Genomic DNA, 22083 nt, shown 5'->3' on the forward strand with positions numbered 1-22083 from the left:
CTGTATATATATATATATACACAATGAATCTGAATGGTTATCAGGTGTGGTCAAGCTCAAAAAAAAAAAAAAAAGACTAAAAGCACCTAAATTGTCAAATATCATCTTTGTGCGAGGAACAGGCCAAGATGTGTCATTATTCACTCTCAAATATGTGTGGTTTGAATATAAACTACCATTCAGAAGTTTAGGGTTTCTATTCATAAAAGAACATTGAAACAATATGTATAGTTTCTACAAAAATATTAAGCAGCACAACTGTTTTCAATAACATTTTGAATGATGTTTCTTCAGCACCAAATCAGCATATTAGACTGATTTCTAAAGGTTCACGTGACTGGAGTAATGACTCCTGAAAATAAAATTAATATTAATATTTTGAAATATTACTGTTTCAAGTAAAAACAGTAATACAATTTCAAGTTTTCCTTTCTCTTTTGAGTGTTACAAGCTGTTCGTGAATAGGCAAGATCCCTAAAGTTGCAAATACTAAAGTCTCAAACCCAAAGAGACATTCTTTATAAAAGTTAAGAGTAGTCCACGCCTACCTAAAACGCCTCGTTTAAACACACCCCCTCCCACCCCACATCTACGTCACTGTGTGGGAAGATTTGCATAACACCGCCCAAATGTTCACACAAAGAAATAGGCGTAACTTTTATTCTCTCTGAAGTATTGTTGCCGCCGCCACCATGTCGTGGAGACGCTGTGTGTTTCGTTGTGAAAGCGAAAATACTTTGTTTGGCCTTCCAAAAGAGGACACAACTAGAAATCAATGGTTAAGTTGTATTTACAACACTGTTCCAGAACAGTTCAACCCAAATATTCAGATATGTGCAGCACATTTTATAGAGGACTGTTTTCTGATCCTGGAAGAGTAGCCTACAATGCCGGCTGTTCTGACTCACTAAGTATGTTTTCATATTTAAAGAATTTGCCACTGATGATTCAAACGGGATTCTTTTAACAGTGTAGAGTAGCACTTGTTGTTTCTCGTTTCTCCCATCACAAATGCGGACATGGTTTTAGGTTTACGCAGCGCGATGCAACGCAACGCGTAAAAAGACAGTATAAGTCCTTATAATCAGTAATTATGTCCCCACTGGATTCAACAAATGCCTTGTTTATAATGGGTTTTAATGTTTTTGTCTCGTCGCTCCGGCCGGAACAAGGCATCACAATATGGTAAGGGGCGTAACATTTGTGTCACATGCTTGAGGTAATCGGCCAATCACAACGCACTGGATAGCTGGCGAGAGCACACCTCGCTTTTCAGACCGATGAGCTTTGTAAAAATCAACGCGTTTCAGAAAACCGGGGCATAGAGGAGAAACAATAATGTACATTACGTGGAAAATGTGTTTTTTGAACCTTAAACCGCATAAACACTTCATTACACCAAATACACAACAATGTTATTTTTTAGCAACGTCATATGACCCCTTTAAGAAAGTTTGTACATCTGCAACTTGTCATTCGATAATCAGATATTGGTGTGCACGCTGAAAAAAAAAAACACGTTAAAGAGTCTCCAGTGCGTCACACGTGCATTCGAGCTGAAGTGTCTTCGCTGCCTCCACAGCTTTCAGTCTCTATAGGATGAGTGAAAGGCCCTAGTGAGGGGAAGTGTATGTTTGCTCTGTTAAATTGGGCTCTATCTCAGAGGCTCCAATTATGCTGGAGCCGGTGCAGTGATAAAGCCGAGCCATCAGAGGAGGAGGCTTCACATCTGCTGGGGCAGAGCAGGCAGAGCTGACGAGAGCATCAGGAACGCTTTAGACAGCACACTCACGCTCTCTCACTCTCCATCAGCTATTCGCCAGCACATGATCAAAGCTCCCCAGCCACCGCTGTGCATCTTAAGAATGCACATTCATTTTAGGGGCGATGGGAGAGACAAGGCAATGGGAAGAAAAGAGAGAGTAAGAATGACAGGGAAAGACCAGATGATGATGGACAGAGACAAGGCACAGAAAATAAAATAAAAAGAAGGAGTGGGGTGAAGAGAAAGGGAGATAGGAGTGATGGAAAGAAAGGTAGAGATGCACACACAAAAAAGTGTTGTAAAGTCAACAAGGTGTTCTACAAACCCAAAGCATACTTACAGGAATATGAGGTAGAGGCACTCGCCCATTAACTTTGGCACTTTCGTGTATCTCATGTCGATGCGGCTTACGATATCTGTAAGGTGGGACTCCATCTCTGTAGGGACAAGCATAAGATTTTAGTTTTCAATCTGTGCCAATATATAAAAACACAGTATATGAACTCATTATCTTCATATACCTTGTAAAAAAAAAAAAAAATTCGGTCATCATTTACACACCTGTATGTCTTTCTTTCATCCATGGAACACAAAAGGATATATTCAGCAGAATGTCTAAGCCAGTGTTGTTACTATTAACTATTAAGTATTGTTTTTGTTAACTGAAAGCTGATAAAAAAAAATTTAGAAGAAAAGTTATTAGCAAGTACTAAAATTGCTAATATTAAAAATAATATTAATACTAATAATTAATAAAACAGTAACACTTTACAATAAGGTACCATTAGTTTGAGTGAATTCATGAGCTATACAATTAAAACAGCATTTATTAATCACTATTAGTATTAGTTAAAAATGAAAAACTGTTCATTGTTAGTTCATATTAGCTCCTGTCCATTAAGTAAGGGATAACGTACATCCAGCCGGTTGTTAACCCTGAAGGAGGTTATTCTGCAATAACAATCGGCTGGATGTACATTACACGGTTAATTGCCACATAAGTAAATAATTAGACAAAATATTGATTGGAGTTGAAATATTTTAACGCAAAGCTTCCGTAAACACAGCAGTTGCGAGCAAGCGGCAAGTTCAAACTAGACGGACATTTAAGGGATACGGTGCAGTCAAACCACTTATTACACAACATTACACCACATAAATAATTATGGCGATAAAAGATTTAAAGGGGTCATATGAAGCGATTTCAAGTTTTCCTTTCTCTTTGGAGTGTTACAACCTGTTTGTGAATAGATAAGATGCCTAAAGTTGCAAAGACTAAAGTCACAAACCCAAAGAGATATTCTTTATAAAAGTTAAGACTCGTCCACGTCCTCCTAAAACGCCTCGTTTAAACACGTCCCCAACATGTCTACGTCACGATGTGGGAAGATTTGCATAACACCACCCAAATGTTCACACAAAGAAAAGGGCGTAACTTTTATTCTCGCTGTAGTATTGTTGCCGCCGCCGCCGCCATGTCGTGGAGACGCTGTGTTTTGTTGTGAAAACGAAACTACTTTGTTTGGCCTTCTAAAAGAGGACACAACTAGAAATCAGTGGTTAAGTTGTATTTACGATAGGGCTGTCAAAAAATTCGAATTTCGAATATTCGTCGAATAAAAACGTTGCATTCGAATTTTAGGTCTGCGTCAGCCGTCAGGCAGCCTATCAGTGGCGCAAGAAATGCGACGACGATGTAAGTGTCATTGCATTTTAATTATTTTGTTAGCCTATCCAGTTGAACCCACTAGATGCGGCGCTGCTACGTTGTTGTTCATTCAGTATATTGCGGAAAACGAGAGCATCAGTGTGGAAAAGATGTTCCTTACGTCAAAACTGAAACTAAGCCGTTCACACAGAACGTATATATCATCACATTTTCTAGGGGGACATCTATGAGCGTTGCACTTGCGTCTGGCACAAGAGAGCAGCATGTTTAGAAAGCCGTGTAAAATTAATGTAAGTTCAACTTTTAAAAAAACATGTCTCAAGACTTTATGGCGGTTTTCTCCCATCCCACTGTATCTCATGTTTTTAAATGAAGTAGCCTACTCTTTGTGATTGGTTTTCGGTCCTTTGTATTAAACTATACATACATGCATGGTGCGGTTTTTTTTTTCTAATTGTTTAAGCAACTTTATTAATTATATATGGTTTATAAACATTATTTTAAACATTATGCACTTTTTTTCCCAAAGATAGTCATGTTATTTTATTACGCTTTGAAGAAACGTGCATAATATTTTGCACGATGTGCCCTCTTGCGGCCTCAGGAGAAGCCAAAAGCTTTTTTTTCCCCTAACTGAAATTATGCCTTTTAAATTCTAATATAATTAGAATTTTGATAATATTTTAGTAGAAAATTCGAATTTAGTTTTTCAGTCATTTTGACAGCCCTAATTTACAACACTGTTCCAGAACAGTTCAACCCAAATATTCAGATGTGTGCAGCGCATTTTACGGAGGACTGTTTCCTGATCCTGTGAGAGTAGACTACAATACCAGTGTTCCGGTGAATTCAGTTCCCCTGTTTCCCCCTCGCCACGCATGCTGAACACAGTCTATGATGCTGACAAATAATGCTGACTCTCAGCCTGCAAGTACGTTTCATATTTAAAGGATTTGCTACTGATGATTCACACGCGAGTTTTGAGCAGTGTAGCACTTGTTTGTCATAAATGCAGACATGGTTTTATGTTAAAAATACAGTTTAAGTCATTATAATCAGTAATTATGTCCCCAACTGGATGCAACAAATGCCTCATTTATAATGGGTTTTATTGGTTTGGTCTCGTCACGCCGGGACACGGCATCACAGTATGGTAAGGGATGTAACATTTCAGTCACACGCTTGAGGTATTCGCATGCCTCCCATTTTTTGTGAGCGCGCGGACCAGTACGCGTGGTCAGTAGGCTACTGCGCATGCTCAGGCTGTGTGAAGAAGCCCGTTGCTACTCGAACCTGTACAATCCATCGATAAAACAATATAAAGACAGCCAGATGTGCAATAACTCTGGGCAATTCTTTGTTCACATGTTTGTTTATTGTTCAAGTCGATCTACTACGCATGTATGGAACACGTCCGCGGAGCGGACCATCAGCGTATGCTTTCGGAAGTATAAATACAAGTAGTACACAATTTTAAAAATCGAGTTTTAATATTTTATTAGCCAAACAAACGCAAAGCTTCCAACAAGAAAAACTGTTCCTAGCAAGAGTAGAGCGCCGACTTCAGTTACCCGGATGAGCCTGTGTTATCAGCTTTTACCGGTTGTTATCGAGGGATTACATACCTCGGAATGTCGCGACTGACCAATCAGAATCAAGTATTCCACAGAGCCGTGTAATAAATAATATTAACAGGTACAGCTTTTAATTTTCATAATGTATTAGCAGATGTTGTAATTAACATTAAGATTAATAAACACTTTAAAAGTATTTTTAATGCAAAGAGTTACTACAAAAACTAATTTTAAAAAAGCATATAAAATTCCTCAAATTAAAAGGAATACTGAAAATATAAAGATAAGCTAATTCAAAATACTAAATACTATAATAGAATATAAATAATACTAATGTTCTCTTCCACACAGGTAAGTAAATTGTGACCACAGCTTTTCACGGCTGTAAAGCTAAATTTTCAGTGAATATTTCATTCCGTTTAAAGTTATTATGTGGCTTCAGAATATATGACTTCAGAAGCCTTATGTACTTACTAGGGCTGGGCAAAAAAACCTAGATTTTTCGATTAATCGTTTTTTTAAAATGACGTCGATTCGATATCGATTCTCAAAAGCCGCGAATCGATCTTTTCCGGGATTTATTTCAGCACACATTTAAAACAAGATCTGATTAACATGAATCTTATTAGTCTTCTCCACTAGATGTCACCCTAAAAAACAGAAAGCCTGTCATTCATTCAGCGCTTATGGCCATACGCGTGATTCACAATGCTCAGGTGAAATGCTATAGTAATACTATAAATCTGCAGAAGAATTTGATATCACGCATAGGCGCCATGATTTCCACAATGAATGAATGGCGGATGGCGCGGTGCACTGTTTTGTTTACACATACTAAAGCACGGATGACGCTTGTGGTGTTTTCAGCTTCTGCCATCTCACTATATGATGATATGAACACGAATGTCATCTCCAGCTGCTCTGAGAGTCACTTCATTAGCATTTAACGTTTAATTTGAGAAAACTACCGTCATATCACATACACAGCAGCTGCAAGTTCTTCACGGCAACCCGTCAAAATAAAAGTTTAGTTTAACGTTAAGAAACTGTCAGAATATATTACTATTTAGCAGTCTTAAGAATCAATGCTACTACTGCAGGGCTCAACACTTTCCTTTTTAGGAGCACTTGTGCTCCTAACTTAAATTTAGGAGCACGTTCAAAATTTTAGGAGCACCTTCTAATCAATAATCCAAAATGTTATCAAAAAGTAGCCTTCCCATTACGAGGTGATATTTGACTCCTCTAACTTTATTAAAAGTATGTCATCTTTTGTCAAATTCTTAAATTATATTTTATAAGCTTTTAAAAATTGTAATTCAAACGACAGAATAAGAGTAGAATAAGAAACAAGTTAAAAATCAAATTAAATCAGTATTAACAAAATTAATTTGTAGAGGTGGCACAGAAGAACACAAAAGTGGCTTGATGTACTTTCAGACATTTAATGAGGTTCAGAAGTGGAATGAGTGCAATTAAATCCATAAATCCATGATGATATTAATGTTTTAAATATACAATTTTGAATATAGAAATATTAAATGATTTAAATAACTGAAAAGATACTTTAAAATGAAACTAATGAATTCAGGAATGAATCAAGTGACTGTCTTTATGAATGGGTAATTGTGAATCACTGACTCACTAGATTCGTTTAAAAAACCCTGTTCATTCATAAACGAAAAACCGCTGTGTTTGAATGGAGATGCGCAGCGGCTCTGGTGTGTCTTTGTTTTAAACTATTTTCGACGACGAAATAGAGCAAAATCAGACAATAGTGTTATAGTCAGACAATGTAAGTCACTTAATATTAACTTCTTGTTTATTGAATTGGAGTGTTTCCCAATTGGGGGTGGGGGGGGGGTAGATTCCGGTTTTTTTTCCTGGACTCCTTTTTAATGGTTAAATTACATTTTATTAATCAAAAAGCATTTCTAATTAATTAAAATCATGAAACTTAAACAATTTAACATCAATTTATTAAAAATTTAACAAATATTTCATTTAGGGCCCTATGAAATGTTTTATTTGTCCAAACTTATGTTTTATTGTAACCAAATTCTGTTTTAGCATGTCTAATTTGAAAGCATAAAACAAGTTTAATTTATTCTTACAATAGCCGTATGATTTTTTTGCTCAGAAATTCTGTTGTGTATTTACATTTTGTTTTAAGGCATAAAACATTCATTTAATCTATCTTTTAAGTAATGAAAATTAAACAAATTTAATTTTTTGGAAAATAAAGGTAATTTAATATTACAATTAAAACATTGAAGAAATATTGAATGCTTATTGGTTTCAATTATTTTAGTAGTAGTAGTAGCAGTCTGTTACGTACATTCTACTCAACAATAGTAATATATTTCTGCCAATGCCCCTAAAGTTAAACCAAACTTTTATTTTGACGGGTTGCCGTGAATACCTTTGCATTTCTGTGTGCATGTGACATGATGCTAGTTTTATTCAAATGAAACGGTCAAATGCTCATGAAGTGACTCTCAGAGCAGTTCTGGAGATGTTATTCATGTGTTTATGTCCTCATTAGTGAGACGGCAGACGTTAATATCACCGGAAGCCTCACAAGCATTTCAGTACGAGTACTACACAAAACCGCGCGTCTGCGCCGTTCATTAACACAGAGACACGCAGAATTCATATTTAAATCTGAATCCTTTTGCGGCTTAATATTTACAAATACTAGTGGGAGTGTGCTCACTTGTGTGCGCGCGCGTGAGCGCACGCATCGGGCGGAACTCCGCTGTGCGTGATGCAGAGAGCACGACCATAACGTAGAGACTGAAATGACATGCCGTCGTGTAAATAAGATAAATAACATAAGGCTATTTAGTTTGCTTAATAAAAGAACAAGGTATAGACATGTTCTATAAGAAAGGTAACTTTAAATTACTTCTGTTGTGATCTGGCGCTATAGAGAAAATATAATTAAATAAAATTAACTTGACTTTCAAGAGGGGCTGTCGTTGGGGGGGCGGGCCGCCCCCCTAATATAATGGCAGGGGGAACACTGAATTGTATTGTATGAAATCAGTATCACATTTACAAACTCCCTTAAAAATCATTAAAAGCTGTCACTCATCTTAGTTCATCGCGATCTCACATTTATAATCAACGAAGCTCTACACTGCGCAATGAATCTCTTATTTACTCCGTCTACACTTTGCTGATGAAAGGATTCATGAGATATGTCTGTGATACATTACTCGACGCTGCAAAAACACGTAGAAACCTTTGAAGCTTCCCTGAGCGCAATCACAAGTATGATGATGATCGGGTCAGTCGCACTGGTGCTCCTAAAATCAATTTCATAGTCGCACGCAGTAGTTTTCAGTCGCATTTGGTCGCACTGTCGAGCCCTGTACTGCTAATAAATATTAATAAATCTTTATTTTTAAAGGAATAATCACATCTGTTTTCTTTTTAATTTTAAGAGTAAACCTCTGTTGTGCAGCACTTTGTTTGCCAAAAAATAAAAGGGTTTCATTTTCATTTGATTAGGATAAATTAAATTAATGTTTTATGCCTTCATCTGATTACCAGAAAAATTAAGAACATTTTATAGGGCCCTATTATTGTTTAAAAAAAGGACCCATACAAAAAAAAGTATAGGTTTAAAATACAGGCATGTGGTTCTTAATTTCTTTTTATTAATTCACCATATGTAAACTGATGTTTACTGTAAATTTTTTAGAAATATCAATAGCATTTGTATTAAAACTATATTCACTGAATGTAATAAAAAAAAAAAATCGAGAATCGAATCGAAAGCTTGCGGATCGAAATCGAATCGGGACATCTGAATCGATACCCAGCCCTAGTACTTGCATATGAGACTTAAGGAATTATATTCCCATTTGACGGCTTGATGGTCCGTGGTGCCCATTTACTTTCATTATATGAAAGAGCAGATCAGACATTCTGCTAAACATTTCTATTCCACAAAACACGAATTCATACAGGTTTCGACCGATATGAGGGTGAGTAAACAATGAAAATTTTCATTTTGGAACAAACTATCCCTAGCTATCCATAGTACCGTTTGTCTAATCAACATGAAATGCAAAAGCTGTTGTATTTTGTGCTAGTAATTAAACCCGTGATGAAAAACATGTACTAAACATCAGGGGTTTTAACCGAGCTTGCTAAATGCAAAATGTTACCTCACTAGACTTGAAATGTCAGTTCTACATGGAACAAAATGGTGCTATTGCTTCGCAACAATGAATATGTGCATACAAGACAGTCCTTGTGTGAGAACAGACCTCAGACTGCAAAGCTAAAGTGATAGCAGGCGCTTACGTTTTTGTTGTGGGACTGAAATTGTAAAAAAAATTATACAAAAATAAAGTGCTCCCCACTTCTGACTGAATCCCTGGGGCAGTGGCAGCAACAGATTCAGAGCAAAGCATGTTTGGGGTCCTTCACTGACAGACGCACGGGGAGTCTTTAATCCCCCAGGGTCCTGCTGCGGACCCCCCTGCATCCCTGCCTGGCAAACAGCTGATAATGGCCTCTAATCTAGCCCACTTCAGACACATGTTTTTGCCCTGATGTGCCTTTAATGTGTTTTTTTGTGCAACACGGATCACTCATGACTTTTCTGCACTCAGCAAACTCCCTGTTGCTGCTGCCCTAGCTAAAACCATCTCTAGTCAAAATCCTCCTAAATCACTGAAAAAGAACTAATTTCCTGTGTAACATGATGAAAATGTACATTTCATCTAAATTACAGTCAAGGTGTGGCTATGTGTACAGTTGTTGCATGAATGTTTTGTGGATGAAATCCATCCATTTCAATAAGAATACACACAATTAGGAATTTTGTGTGAGGGTGAAAGATTTTCCTGTGCAGATTTCGCAACACGTTCAAGTTGGTCACGCAGATCCGCCATGTTGACCAACAGAAAGCTGCTTGGTTTGAAAGTGACTTGTGTTAGCTGTGCTTCGTACATTGCTACACTATTGTCAATAGACCTTTCTCTTTGCCTGTGAACTTTCGCTAATATGCCCACACATTTCCCATTGTTCAGCAAATTTTCGCAGGCAAATAGAGTCGTTTTAACAGGAATCCACTGTTTGAAAGTGACTTCTGCATGAGCTGTGTTTCATACATTGCTATACTACTGTCAATCTATATATACACTAGAGCTGCACGATTAATCGTTAAAAGATCGCGATCTCAATTCAGACACCCACACGTTCTCATTTCTAAAGGACAACGATTCCCCGAGTCTATTAAACCTTTGACAAAGTCTTACCGAATCATTCAAATCTGTGTTCGCACTCCCGCTGACACAGAGAAAGCAGTTACTTATGTTTGGTTAAGAAACATCTTCACAAACTGTCATTTCAACTACACAGTATTATTTTTGTATTCATATTATCACAGAAATACTGGGGTGAAAGTTTATAGTTCAGATATAAACATTGATGTCTACAGCAGCGAACAAAATAGAGCAAATCCCCTTTAGAAAGGAACTACGCTTCAAATAACGTTTGTGTCGATTGCATTGTTTCACCACTAAAAAAAAGTGACTTAAAATGTATTCGTCATTGAATGAATTATTCATTCAAGAGAATCGTTCAAAAACGCTGATTCATCCAGTAATGAAACAAGTGAAGTAGGTTTATGAGTCGTTGAATCATTGATTCAAACCACTTTTTCATAATTTTAATATTAAAAAATGGTATATTAAATATTATACAGTATATACACTACCAGTCAAAAGTTATGTTTTTTAAAGTCTCTTCTGCTCACCAAGCCTGCATTTATTTGATCCAAAATACAGCAAAATCAGTACAATTTTGAAATAGTTTTACAATTTAAAATAACTCCTTTCTATTTGAATATATTTTATAATGTAATTTATTGCTGTGATCAAAGCTGAATTTTCAGCACCATTACTCCAGTCTCAGTGTCACATGATCCTTCAGAAATCATTCTAATATGCTGATGTTGTTCAAAAAAACATTTTATTATTATTATTATTATTGTTGAAAACAGTTGAGTAGATTTTTTTTCAGGTTTCTTTGATAGAACGTTCAGAAGAACAGCATTTATCTTAAATAGAAATCTTTTGTAATATTATAAATATCTTTAGCCATACTTTTGATCAATTTAAAGAATCCTTGCTAAATCAAAGTATTACTTTATATAATTAAAATAGAAAACTGTTATTTTAAATTATAAAACATATTTCACAATATTACTACTTTTGCTGTATTTTGGATCAAATAAATGCAGGAGGCATTGCTGAGCAGAAGAGAATTCTTTAAAAAAAAACTATTAAAAATCTTACTGTTCAAAAACTTTTAAATGGTAGTGTATATTAAAATGTTTAATAATTCATTCAAATTAATTAAACACTTTTAAATAGACTGCAGCAATAATATTTTGTCACACATTATTTTGTTTAGTTCAGAATCGTGATCGCTATTTGAGACAAAAAAAATCATGATTCTCAATTTATCCAGAATCGTGCAGCTCTAATATACACTATAGTCACTAATGGAGCATGCAGTGTTGTTCGGCACATTTTCACAGGCGAAATCCAGTCATTTAAAAAAGATCCCATATGACTAGGATTTTTGCATGAGGGTGAAAGATTTCCCCATGCAGATTTTGCAATAGGTACAAATTGGTCACACAGATTCGAAAAACTGGCCAACAGAAAACTGCTTGGTTTGAAAGTGACTTGTGTGAGCTGTGCTTTATACATCACCACACTATTGACCACGGAATTTCACAAATGTGACCGCACCTTGACTGAGCATTGGCTGCATTAGCAGGTTTAAAAATACACATTTTAAAAAGCTTTTAATTTATAACAACTTCCACATAAATGGATGGAAAATCATTTCATATCAATATACGTTCTCCAGCTGCCTCGTCCTCGTGTTGACCATTTAAAATAATTGCACGAGGCTGAATTATTTTGGAAGCCATGAAATGAGTGGACAAATTTGATTACACCTAAGGCCAAAACACTATTTATTCTTACTTTGTTTTCTACATTTCGTTTCCTGCTCCTTTCCATAACCTGCCTGTGTACAGTACAACGTGAAGGCCATTTCCTTTGTTTTCAGCGAAAGTTAATTTGAAGGGAAACAAGTCAATGCCTTCAAATTACAGCCTGCAGCACCTCATACCTCCCAATTTGAAGCTCTATAATTAGCATAAGTAATGACATTTAGAAGCTTTCATTGGTGTGGATAATGAGCAGATGGTCCTCCTCAGAGGAGAGCAGATTTGTTTCTGTTCCCAGAGCAGAGCTGGGGGAAAATGGCACAAATTCTGCATGCATGAGACACTGCTCTGAGACCAGTCTCTGCTAACGGCTGCCAGCCTCGGCTTAAGACACGCCAATGACAAGCAGTATCGAGCTTTGTCTGCGCATCTTCCGTTCGATTGCTGAAATATCTGGGTTTCTGCAGAACTGGCTGCAAGTTTCTTGGAGGAAAATCCTGCCAAATTGACAACATGGTGAAATTGAATCGCTCTAAGCCCTCGGATGGAATGTTCCGCCAGCTTGCGGCGGTGAGGGTGGATCCGTGTGTGTTTGTGTGTCTATAGATGTGTACGTACACACTGCTGTCGGTCAGGGAGAGAGTGTCTGCATCACTGGACATGCTCTGCTGCTCGCTGTCGTTGGCACTGGTGGCGGGAGCCAGCGCGTAGCCGGTGTTCACGTAGTACGGGTTGATGGGCTCCCTCCATGACATGTGTCTGTTGATGAGAAATGGGACAGAGGAGATTCCCGTTAGCCACGTGATTAGGAAGACAATACAGGTCATTTCAGTGAAACAACGCATTATATTCACTAATTTCTAAGTAATAATGGCAATCGAGGGATGCTCAGCTGATTGTAATCAGTGGATAATCCTATTCCATGACTCGACTGCTGGTCTGTCAACTTGACCGGATCACATTTCAATAATGCAATAGACACCAGTCTGCTTTAAGACTTCAACATCATTTTAAAACTTTGGGGGAAACAAATAACAGAGAAACTAATATTACCGACATCAACAAAATGAAAAGGCAGGGAATGTAATTATAAATAATTCAATAAACAATTTAGAAAGTAAATAAAAAAATTTTGCTAAATATATAAATAAAAGGAATGAATGATTAAATGATGAATATACAACTGTCAATCATGAACAATAATTAATAAATACAGAAGGCTCTCACTAGGCCTGTCACGATAACTTTGTTGTGCGATCGATATATTGCCCCAGAAATAATTGCGATAAACGATATTATTGTCATTTTAAAGACCATTTTATGCCACAATATAAAATCATAATGTAACAGCATAATAATGCAAGAAGGCCTACACGCTTCCAAATGACAACAACATTAAGAATATTTAGATCATGGAAATTAAGTATCAAAATATTAGATACCTTAAAAAACCTTAACTATTAAATAAACATTTTCTAACAAAAAGCGCAAAGTAACAAGTAGAAAAAAAGAAAAATGCACAAAGAACTTGTATGGAGATTTTTCCATCTACAGATTTTTCCCTGACCTTCTTTTCTCTGTAAATTAAGGGTGCACACTATTGCTGAAAAACACAATCACTACTTAGCAGTCAGATGTCCGTATGCACAAAGGCACAGATCCCGAAACAAGATCATATCTGCAGAGGAAAAGATTTTTGTAAAAGCATTTTTTAAATTTCAACTAGCACCTCATGACTACACCACGTTATGTTCGAGAAGCTGAAAAAGACACCGGCACAAGTGGAATGTGCAAAACATGGTGACATTCATTTTTAAGTAAATATAATGGGCGATATATTGCGTCACCAAAAATTATTGAGGTCATGTACATAGATTGCACGATAAGTCGATATAGTGATTATTGCGACAGGCCTAGCTCTCACATTAAGTTTAATTACACCAATGAGTTCAAATGAATATCAATTTAATTATTCCTCATTCGACTATGCATGCTAATATGGATATTTTGTGTATGCCTACTTGTGCTTTTTAAACCTATTAAAAAAACATTAAAAAAATTGTGCTTGTTTGTTTATTTTTTTATAAATGATACCATAGGTGTTGTCCATCTTGTTGGTTAATTGATAATTATGTTAAAAGTGACTGTGAACAGAGAGCTTACAAATAACTGGTTCTGACAGAGCTCCTGAAAGAAAGACAAAACAAAAACCTGAACAAGGATTGGCATTGGACTATTGAGATGACAAGACAAAAATGTATCGCCGTAAAAACCTGATTGGACCAACATCATACAATTGTAATTACAAAATTACAAAACTGTAACAGGTCATAAAGATAACTGCACCCTACCTGCTCTGTCTTATTATTATTGAAGATAAAATCCTTTTTAAAAAAGGACCTGTCTTCTATTAATGACAGCACACAATCAATCAAGTGTTTCATCATTAAATTACCCTTAAACATTTTCAAAATGAGCTTTCGGCTGGGTGGAGGCAAAACGCAGACAATCAAACTCTCAGAAAACCAAATTATCTTGCAATTAGTTAATTCCGACAAAGAACAAAAACATACCACACAGTTGAAGACACCATCTTGTCATGCGAAAACTGCAAGAGGGATAAGTGTTACACTGCTTAAATGGTCTTAAAATATGATTGGGTTAATGCCTTTTCTCCTAGCTAGCATTCTCTTGGAACTGTGCAGTATGCTACCTTAACGACTTATTCCCTGACTAGTTATTTAACTGCAGAACATTTAGATGTAAATGTACTATCAAATTAATTAAAAATAGAAAAAAAAAATCTCAAGAGATCATCCAACAAGAAAAATATTTACTCACAAAATGACCTTTTTATAGAACACTTAATTAGTTCCTTAATATACAGACCCAGGATTGTGGAGTTGTTAGCACTAATGTTCTGCAGTGTGAGCTACATGACACGATTCCATAAGCTTTATGTGAGATGGAAAAAAATGAAAGATAAAAAAAACACCACCAACGACCCCTTTGTCAAGATCAGAAATGTATTACAAAAATGCACTTCTCATGTTTTAATTTAACCAAACACGGGCACAAAAAAGAGAAAATGCTATTTATTTACTTATACTTAAAGTTTTTAATATCAATCAATATAATGTTTATATAGGGGCCTAGCAATGCAGAAAACAAGGAATTCCAGAATCCAGTCCTAAAAATTAGATACAATATAACACAGAATGTCACGTAATTTGGCAAATTTTGGATGAATGAATCAAAAGTAGGTAGAGTGCTGGGCGGTATGACCAAAAATTTACATCACAGTATTTCTCAAAATTATACCGGTTTCACGGCACATGACGGTATTGTTTTTTCATGCATGACCGGGTGTTAACCATATTTTCTACTGATTGAGAGAGTAAATACTGCAGTATATTGACTCAGAATGCCCTATTTTACGGTCATGAATAGTGAATACTGTCAAAAAAATACCACACTAAATAGTGGCTAAACACGACCCCTTTTAATACATGTTAACCAGGAGTCACTCATTTATAATCGCGGCATCCTCTGATAAAATCAACATGCATCTACACTAAAGAGCGGCTATGCGGTTGTTTTGGCTATAATACTTTTTTGTCTCATGTAACAAACTAAAAAAAAACAACAAACAAAAAAGTGCATGTGATATTAACAGACAAACTACGCTCATATTTATAATTCCAAACAATCAGTAAGTGACAGGTGCTAGGAAACGCTGTTTTGTACTTTATTGACGAGTCGTCAATGTGGATATTGTGGACAAGTTCTTCGGTGTCATCACGTTCTATTAGTTCTACAGCTTCGGTTTCTGAACTTTCACGCTTAGTAACACATACAGCTGTTCCCTCACCACAGTGCAACACCCCTTTCAAACAGTGTCGCGTTCCGAACGTTGTTTAAGTGACGTATACCGGTATTGCGGTATTTTAAAAATTCATTTCATAACAAAAATAAACACCGGTATTCGGTATGAACCGGTATACCGCCCAGCACTAAAAGTAGGGCAGTACACTTAATCTAATCATTATATGGACTAGTGTCTGTGAATATTAATCTTAACTTAATATATTACTAATGCACACCGGAATGTACATCTCAAAGAATTATTAACATTAATGATAATTAGTGCTGTGTTCAAAATATCGATACGACGATGTATCGTCACAGAGATTTGACGATACGAGTATCGATACAGCTGGCCCTCTATCGATACTGTGGCACGTGTGCAGCAGTGGACCACGCTTAATTTTACAACGTTTAAAATTTAGTAGAAAAGTGCGAGGTTTCTAAAAAAGAATGAATAGAGCATCTGTTAATAATCTGGCCGCAGAGGAACACAACTGGGTTGCCTGATATAAAGAGACGTAATCCCCAAAACAGAGCTTTACACTTGCGCAATACAGCAATATCTGCTAAACGTGCTACTTATCTTTGTCAACCTGGCAACCCTGTGCTCACGCGCTCTCTCCACTGGATAAACGCGCTTGCTTTCTGAAAACACCGCTTAGCTTGCAGTTTAGCCATCTCCACTTCAAGTCTATTCTCAGAAAAGTGTGATTCATCAACTGTGCATTTACGACAGAGAGAGAGAGAGAGAGAGAGAGAGAGAGAGAGAGAGGCTGTGTGTGTATGAATTACCACCGTTTTGCAGCGTTTCTCTATTAACAGTAAAGCTATGGCTTCAATTCCTTTAGAAACAATGATGCTACCAGCTCCTTGTTGAGAAAGATAATGTAGCTCTTGAGCGATTAAGCTATTTAGTTGATAAAACTGCAGGGCAGCGCTAGTTTATGCCTGAATGTCTGAGTTCGGCCGCAGCATGATGTGTGTGTGACTGCACTTAACACCAAACTGCTTGTTTAGCACAAATGCTGGCACAGACGTGCATGTTCGGCTAGAGTCGCTTTGAGTGTGATTCATCAACTGTTCATTTACGACAGAGAGAGAGAGAGAGAGAGGATGTGTATGTATGAACTACCACCGTTTTGCCGCGTTTCTATATTAACAGTAAAGCTATGGCTTTAATTCCTTTAGAAACAATGATGCTACCAGCTCCTTGTTGAGAAAGATAATGTAGCTCTTGAGCGATTAAGCTATTTAGTTGATAAAACTGCGGGGCAGCGCTAGTTTATGCCTGAATGTCTGAGTTCGGCCGCAGCGTGATGTGTGTGTGACTGCACTTAACACCAAACTGCTTGTTTAGCACAAATGCTGGCACAGACGTGCATGTTCGGCTAGAGTCGCTTTGAGATGAACTCGTGCATCTTCGGAAGCGGAGCTGCACGGAAAGTTACAAAAAATGTTTTGCACACCGCCATGCGAAACGACGTTGTGCGCACTCAAAGCGAACTTGCTGACGCTCGAGTATAAATCAGCCATAAATCAGCCTTGAGCGTGTGTGCGTTAGATACAGTGAAGACAGCGCGTTAGTTTAGAACTCTTCTCATTTTTTTTTTATTGTGGAGAGTGTTCATTTGTGCAATGTTGAGCGATTAAGCTATTTAGTTGATAAAACTGCGGGGCAGCGCTAGTTTATGCCTGAATGTCTGAGTTCGGCCGCAGCGTGATGTGTGTGTGACTGCACTTAACACCAAACTGCTTGTTTAGCACAAATGCTGGCACAGACGTGCATGTTCGGCTAGAGTCGCTTTGAGATGAACTCGTGCATCTTCGGAAGCGGAGCTGCACGGAAAGTTACAAAAAATGTTTTGCACACCGCTATGCGAAACGACGTTGCGCGCACTCAAAGCGAACTTGCTGACGCTCGAGTATAAATCAGCCATAAATCAGCCTTGAGCGTGTGTGCGTTAGATAATACTGTTTAGAAAAAATAAAACATTTCATAGGGCCATAATTATATCAGCTAATATAATGAATTAAAATAATTTACTTTTTTTATATAATTTATAACAGTGTTAGGAATATTTTCTCTAACAATGTTTACTTAAGATACTTATTTTAAGATACTGCTATATGCCATTGGTTAAGTTTAGTTTGATATTATCTAGATTTAACTTTTTCAATAAATAAGTGTTCAAAATCACTGTGTTGTGGTTTTGAAAATGTCATCAAGAATTAGGGGTGTGCGATATATATCATCTGAAATATCGTAATTGTTGTTTTAATGATGTGCGATTTGACATTGAGTATTTTGCAAAAACCATTCAAAGCATCCCTACAGAGCGCACGCATACATTACGTGAAGTCTAGACTAGTGCGTGTGCGCATTTAGTGTGTTTTCTTTCACTGCATGATTCAGTCTATTAAAATGCATTTAGAATGATCACAAATTCAAGACATGGCAGAAAATTTATATATTTATACCACTTCATATAGTTATTCAATTTCACACGAAGAGTGCCGTTTTTTTTTCCAAAAATTACCATGATTACAAATGTGACATTGAATTCAATAAACAATAAGTTAATTAAGAGACTTCCGTTTTAGACACCATATTGCTTGTTTTTGCTCTATTTCACCAACAAAAATCATTCCGAATACAGCCACAGTGCTGTTTTGTGTCTCTGAGCAACATGACGGTGTTTCGTTCTTGAATGAATCGGGTCAATCGCAATGACTCACTTATTAACAGTGATTTGCTGCCACCTGCTGGCGGTTTTAATTTCACATTTCGGCTTTTTCTTTCTTTACTTTTTTTTTTTGTTGTTGATTTTTTTCATGTTTTAAATCATTTTAAATATCAGTATTCAACGTTTTAGGTTTAATATATCAAAACATTATTTATGCATTTGTAATTGCAGGTTAAATGCATTCATGTCTTGCATTAAACAAAATACATGTGTAAATACATCTAAATGCCACTTCAGATGCAGCTTCTGTGTTGATTTAATTTGCTTGGTAACAGCCTAAATGTCTTATTATTCTAATTCCCTGATTAAATGTAAGAATTGGACTCAGAAGATAATGGACACTTTTAGAAAAAATGGTTTTATAAAAGGTAAAAATGCCCATAAAATGCAAAAATCAGTTTAAACTTATTGGAAAAGATTAATTTCTATCAGTAGGAACTGACCACTACACTGAATATGAAGAATATTAAAAACATTAGGAGTCAGCTGTCTTCGGCAGTCCTTAAGGTACCAGCACAATAACACACTCAGCAAAATATCGTCTAATTATCGTTATTGATAAAATCCCAGAAAATAGAGATATCATTTTGTCAATATCTCACACCCCTATCAAGAATATGAATTTCTACTTCACCCCCCCTTCCCCTCCCCATTTTAATATTAATGTCTGCATTCTCTGCTTCCCGGAGACTGAATTTACCCAGCTAACATATATCATGCCAACTGAGGCATGTAACAGAATCCAGGATGGCCAATATGAGCATGACACAAAGATGATGAAAACAAGAGCAACGTAACAAGGTAGTCAACCTTGCGATACGGATTCCTTCCTGGAAGAACAGGTATGACACAAATTGAAATGCTTCCACAATTATTCATTACTGCATGCATGTAATTTTCGAGCGACTACAAAAGGTTGCAGGAAGTGTTTTGAAGTATGATTTCTAAATATAGTATTCTCACTCCGTTTATTCAAGGCTTATTTATTGTGTGGAACTTGGGAACAGCTAGGCACTGCTTGAACCTTTCACAAACCGAGACAGAAGCATCTCTTTATGACCAGCCTTAGCAGAGGGACAGAAAGAAACAGACAGAGGCAGATAGAACGAGAAAAAGAGAATATGAGAGAGGAGGGGGGAGAAAAGAGAGAGAGCGAGAGAGAGAGAGACCCAGGCTCTCTGCAGTCTCCAGTGATTATCCCTCGCTCTCAACCCATCCACGGTCTTCTAATGATTCAAGCAGCAGCCATGTCAATATTCACCGTATAAGAGATACCCAGAAGCCTTCAGAGACGATCCTGAGCCTTCAGCAGCTCTCTCCACATGCCCAGCATTCCCCATTCCATTTGATTCTTCACAAAACAAAGGCTGCAAAACAGGCAGGGGGCATTTGGAATCTCTGAATCATTACCGCGATTCAAAACGAATCGATCTGCTTCTCTTCCCCCCAATAACATACACATGCCAAAATCCAACTGAGCCAACACATTAATTACTGTGACATCTCCTGTTAAAAAAAAAAGCAAGCCCTCACTAGAGTAAAAAAAAAAAATAAAAATAAAAGAAAAGCACAGGCACATTAGGATGTAACTGGCTCCCTTGCAACCCATTACCACTTAATCTTTGCATCCAAAGCAACTCCTCTGGGACGAAAGCATGATCTGAAAGGAGCCATTACCTAGATACAGGTACCGGAGATACCTCCCCACATTCAGAATAATTATGAGCTCTTTGTCATCCCATTTTGCGTGTGATCAAAGCTGGCTCCAGACTCCTACAGATTAAACCCTCAAAGGGATCTCTGCGCTCAAGAGCACAGGTAAAAGAGATTCAGATTACACTTTACCTCCAATAGAGCCACATATAACAAATCAAAGAGAAATCTACTGAACAACTAACATGTCAATGGATCATACGGTCATACTTGACATAATAGTTGCAATCTCCCTCTCAACATAAAAAGAAATCCATACTTAATGCATACATAAAATCACAAACACACTGTGGAGAGATCTTGACATTTTATCTTGATATCAGATGTAAATGGAGTAAAATCAGCCTTAACACAACAAATCTAGTCTCCGCCCCAGACGTCACGCTCCCGGACCGTTGGCTGAATGTCTGATGCATAGGGCACACAAAATTGGAAACACTTCGGGAGTTCCGAAGTCGGCATCGGATCGGTTGAATTATACAGGATTTTCAGGAGACGTGCGTGTCGCATTCTTTAACTTTCCACCTGGAAACAAATATGCAGTGACGCCAAACCCCCTCATGTTAAAAGAAAGTCGTCGTGTTTACAACGGTGATAATGAGTGCTTTTCAGGATCAACTAAACGTTGGATTTTCAAAAGTATGTGAAATATGTCAATTTGGCAGCATCTTTAAAATACGTACAAGAGATTTACACACTGGTCTGTTATTGCTGGGACATTTCCACGCCCCTAAACATGATGTGGCACAAAACGAAACATGATTGGTTGCTTTATCTGTCAGTCATATGGCCTCTTGGGCGGTCCTTGGCCATTCAAAGCGGCAAAGGTTCCCAGACCTTCTGCCATCAGTCTGAAGGTCTGGCTACGCGAGACTACAACAAATCCAACACTGATAATAATAGGAAATGTTTCTTGAGCACTAAATGAGCATATTAAAAGATTTTTGAAGGATCATGTAACACTGAAGACTGGAGTAATGACTGTTGACAATCAGTTTTGCCATCACAGGAATACATTACATTTTACAATATATTGAAATAGAAAAGTTTTTTTAATTGTAGTAATTATTTCACAATATTATTGTTTTTACTGTATTTATCAAATAAATTCAAGCCCTGGTGAGCAAAACCAGTCTTAAGTTGCTTGGGTATTTTTAGCAATAGCCAAAAAAAACATTGTATGGGTCAAAATTATCGATTTTACCTTTATGTCAAAAATTATTAGGATATTAAAGGGGTCATATGATGCGATTTAAATTTTTCCTTTCTCTTTGGAGTGTTACAAGCTCTTGGTGCATAAAGAAAATTTATAAAGTTGCAAAGACTAAAGTCTCAAATCCAAAGAGATATTCTTTATAAAAGTTAAGAGTCAACCACGCCTACCTAAAACGGTTCGTTCTAACACGCCCCCACATGTCTACATCACTATGTGGGAAGATTTGCATAATGCCGCCCAAATGTTCACGCAAAGAAAGAAGGCATAACTTTTATTCTTGCTGTAGTATTGTTGTTGCCGCCGCCATGTCGTGAAGGTGCCGTTTCTCGTTGTGAAAGCAAAACTACTTTGTTTGGTCTTCCAAAAGAGGACGATATCTGCTTCGTCATGCCTGGAGCTGATCCGTGCTGGTTGCTGAGGATATACTACAACTTTGCTCTGTCGATCGCCGGATCAGCTTTCACCGTGGACTAAGCGGAGTCCAGCCCGGGGTATAGTCACATGTGGTTGACGCTGTGTTTCGTTGTGAAAGCGAAACTACTTTGTTTGG

The 22083-nt window shown here is 37.1% G+C and overlaps 1 protein-coding gene across 1 annotated transcript in view; it reads right to left on the reverse strand.

The window, feature by feature from the left end:
• axin1 (axin 1) overlaps positions 1–22083 on the reverse strand; it is a 42019-nt gene that overhangs the window by 11102 nt on the left and 8834 nt on the right. The window contains exons 3-4 of the mRNA XM_016254919.1: positions 12612–12752; positions 2106–2202 (exon numbers count right to left, since the gene is read on the reverse strand). Coding sequence (XP_016110405.1) covers positions 2106–2202; positions 12612–12752 — 238 coding nt within the window. The remainder of the gene's footprint in view (positions 1–2105; positions 2203–12611; positions 12753–22083) is intronic.

This window comes from Sinocyclocheilus grahami, unplaced genomic scaffold (assembly GCF_001515645.1).
Source record: "Sinocyclocheilus grahami isolate Dianchi unplaced genomic scaffold, SAMN03320097.WGS_v1.1 scaffold1294.1, whole genome shotgun sequence".
Classification (NCBI taxonomy): Eukaryota; Metazoa; Chordata; class Actinopteri; order Cypriniformes; family Cyprinidae; genus Sinocyclocheilus; species Sinocyclocheilus grahami.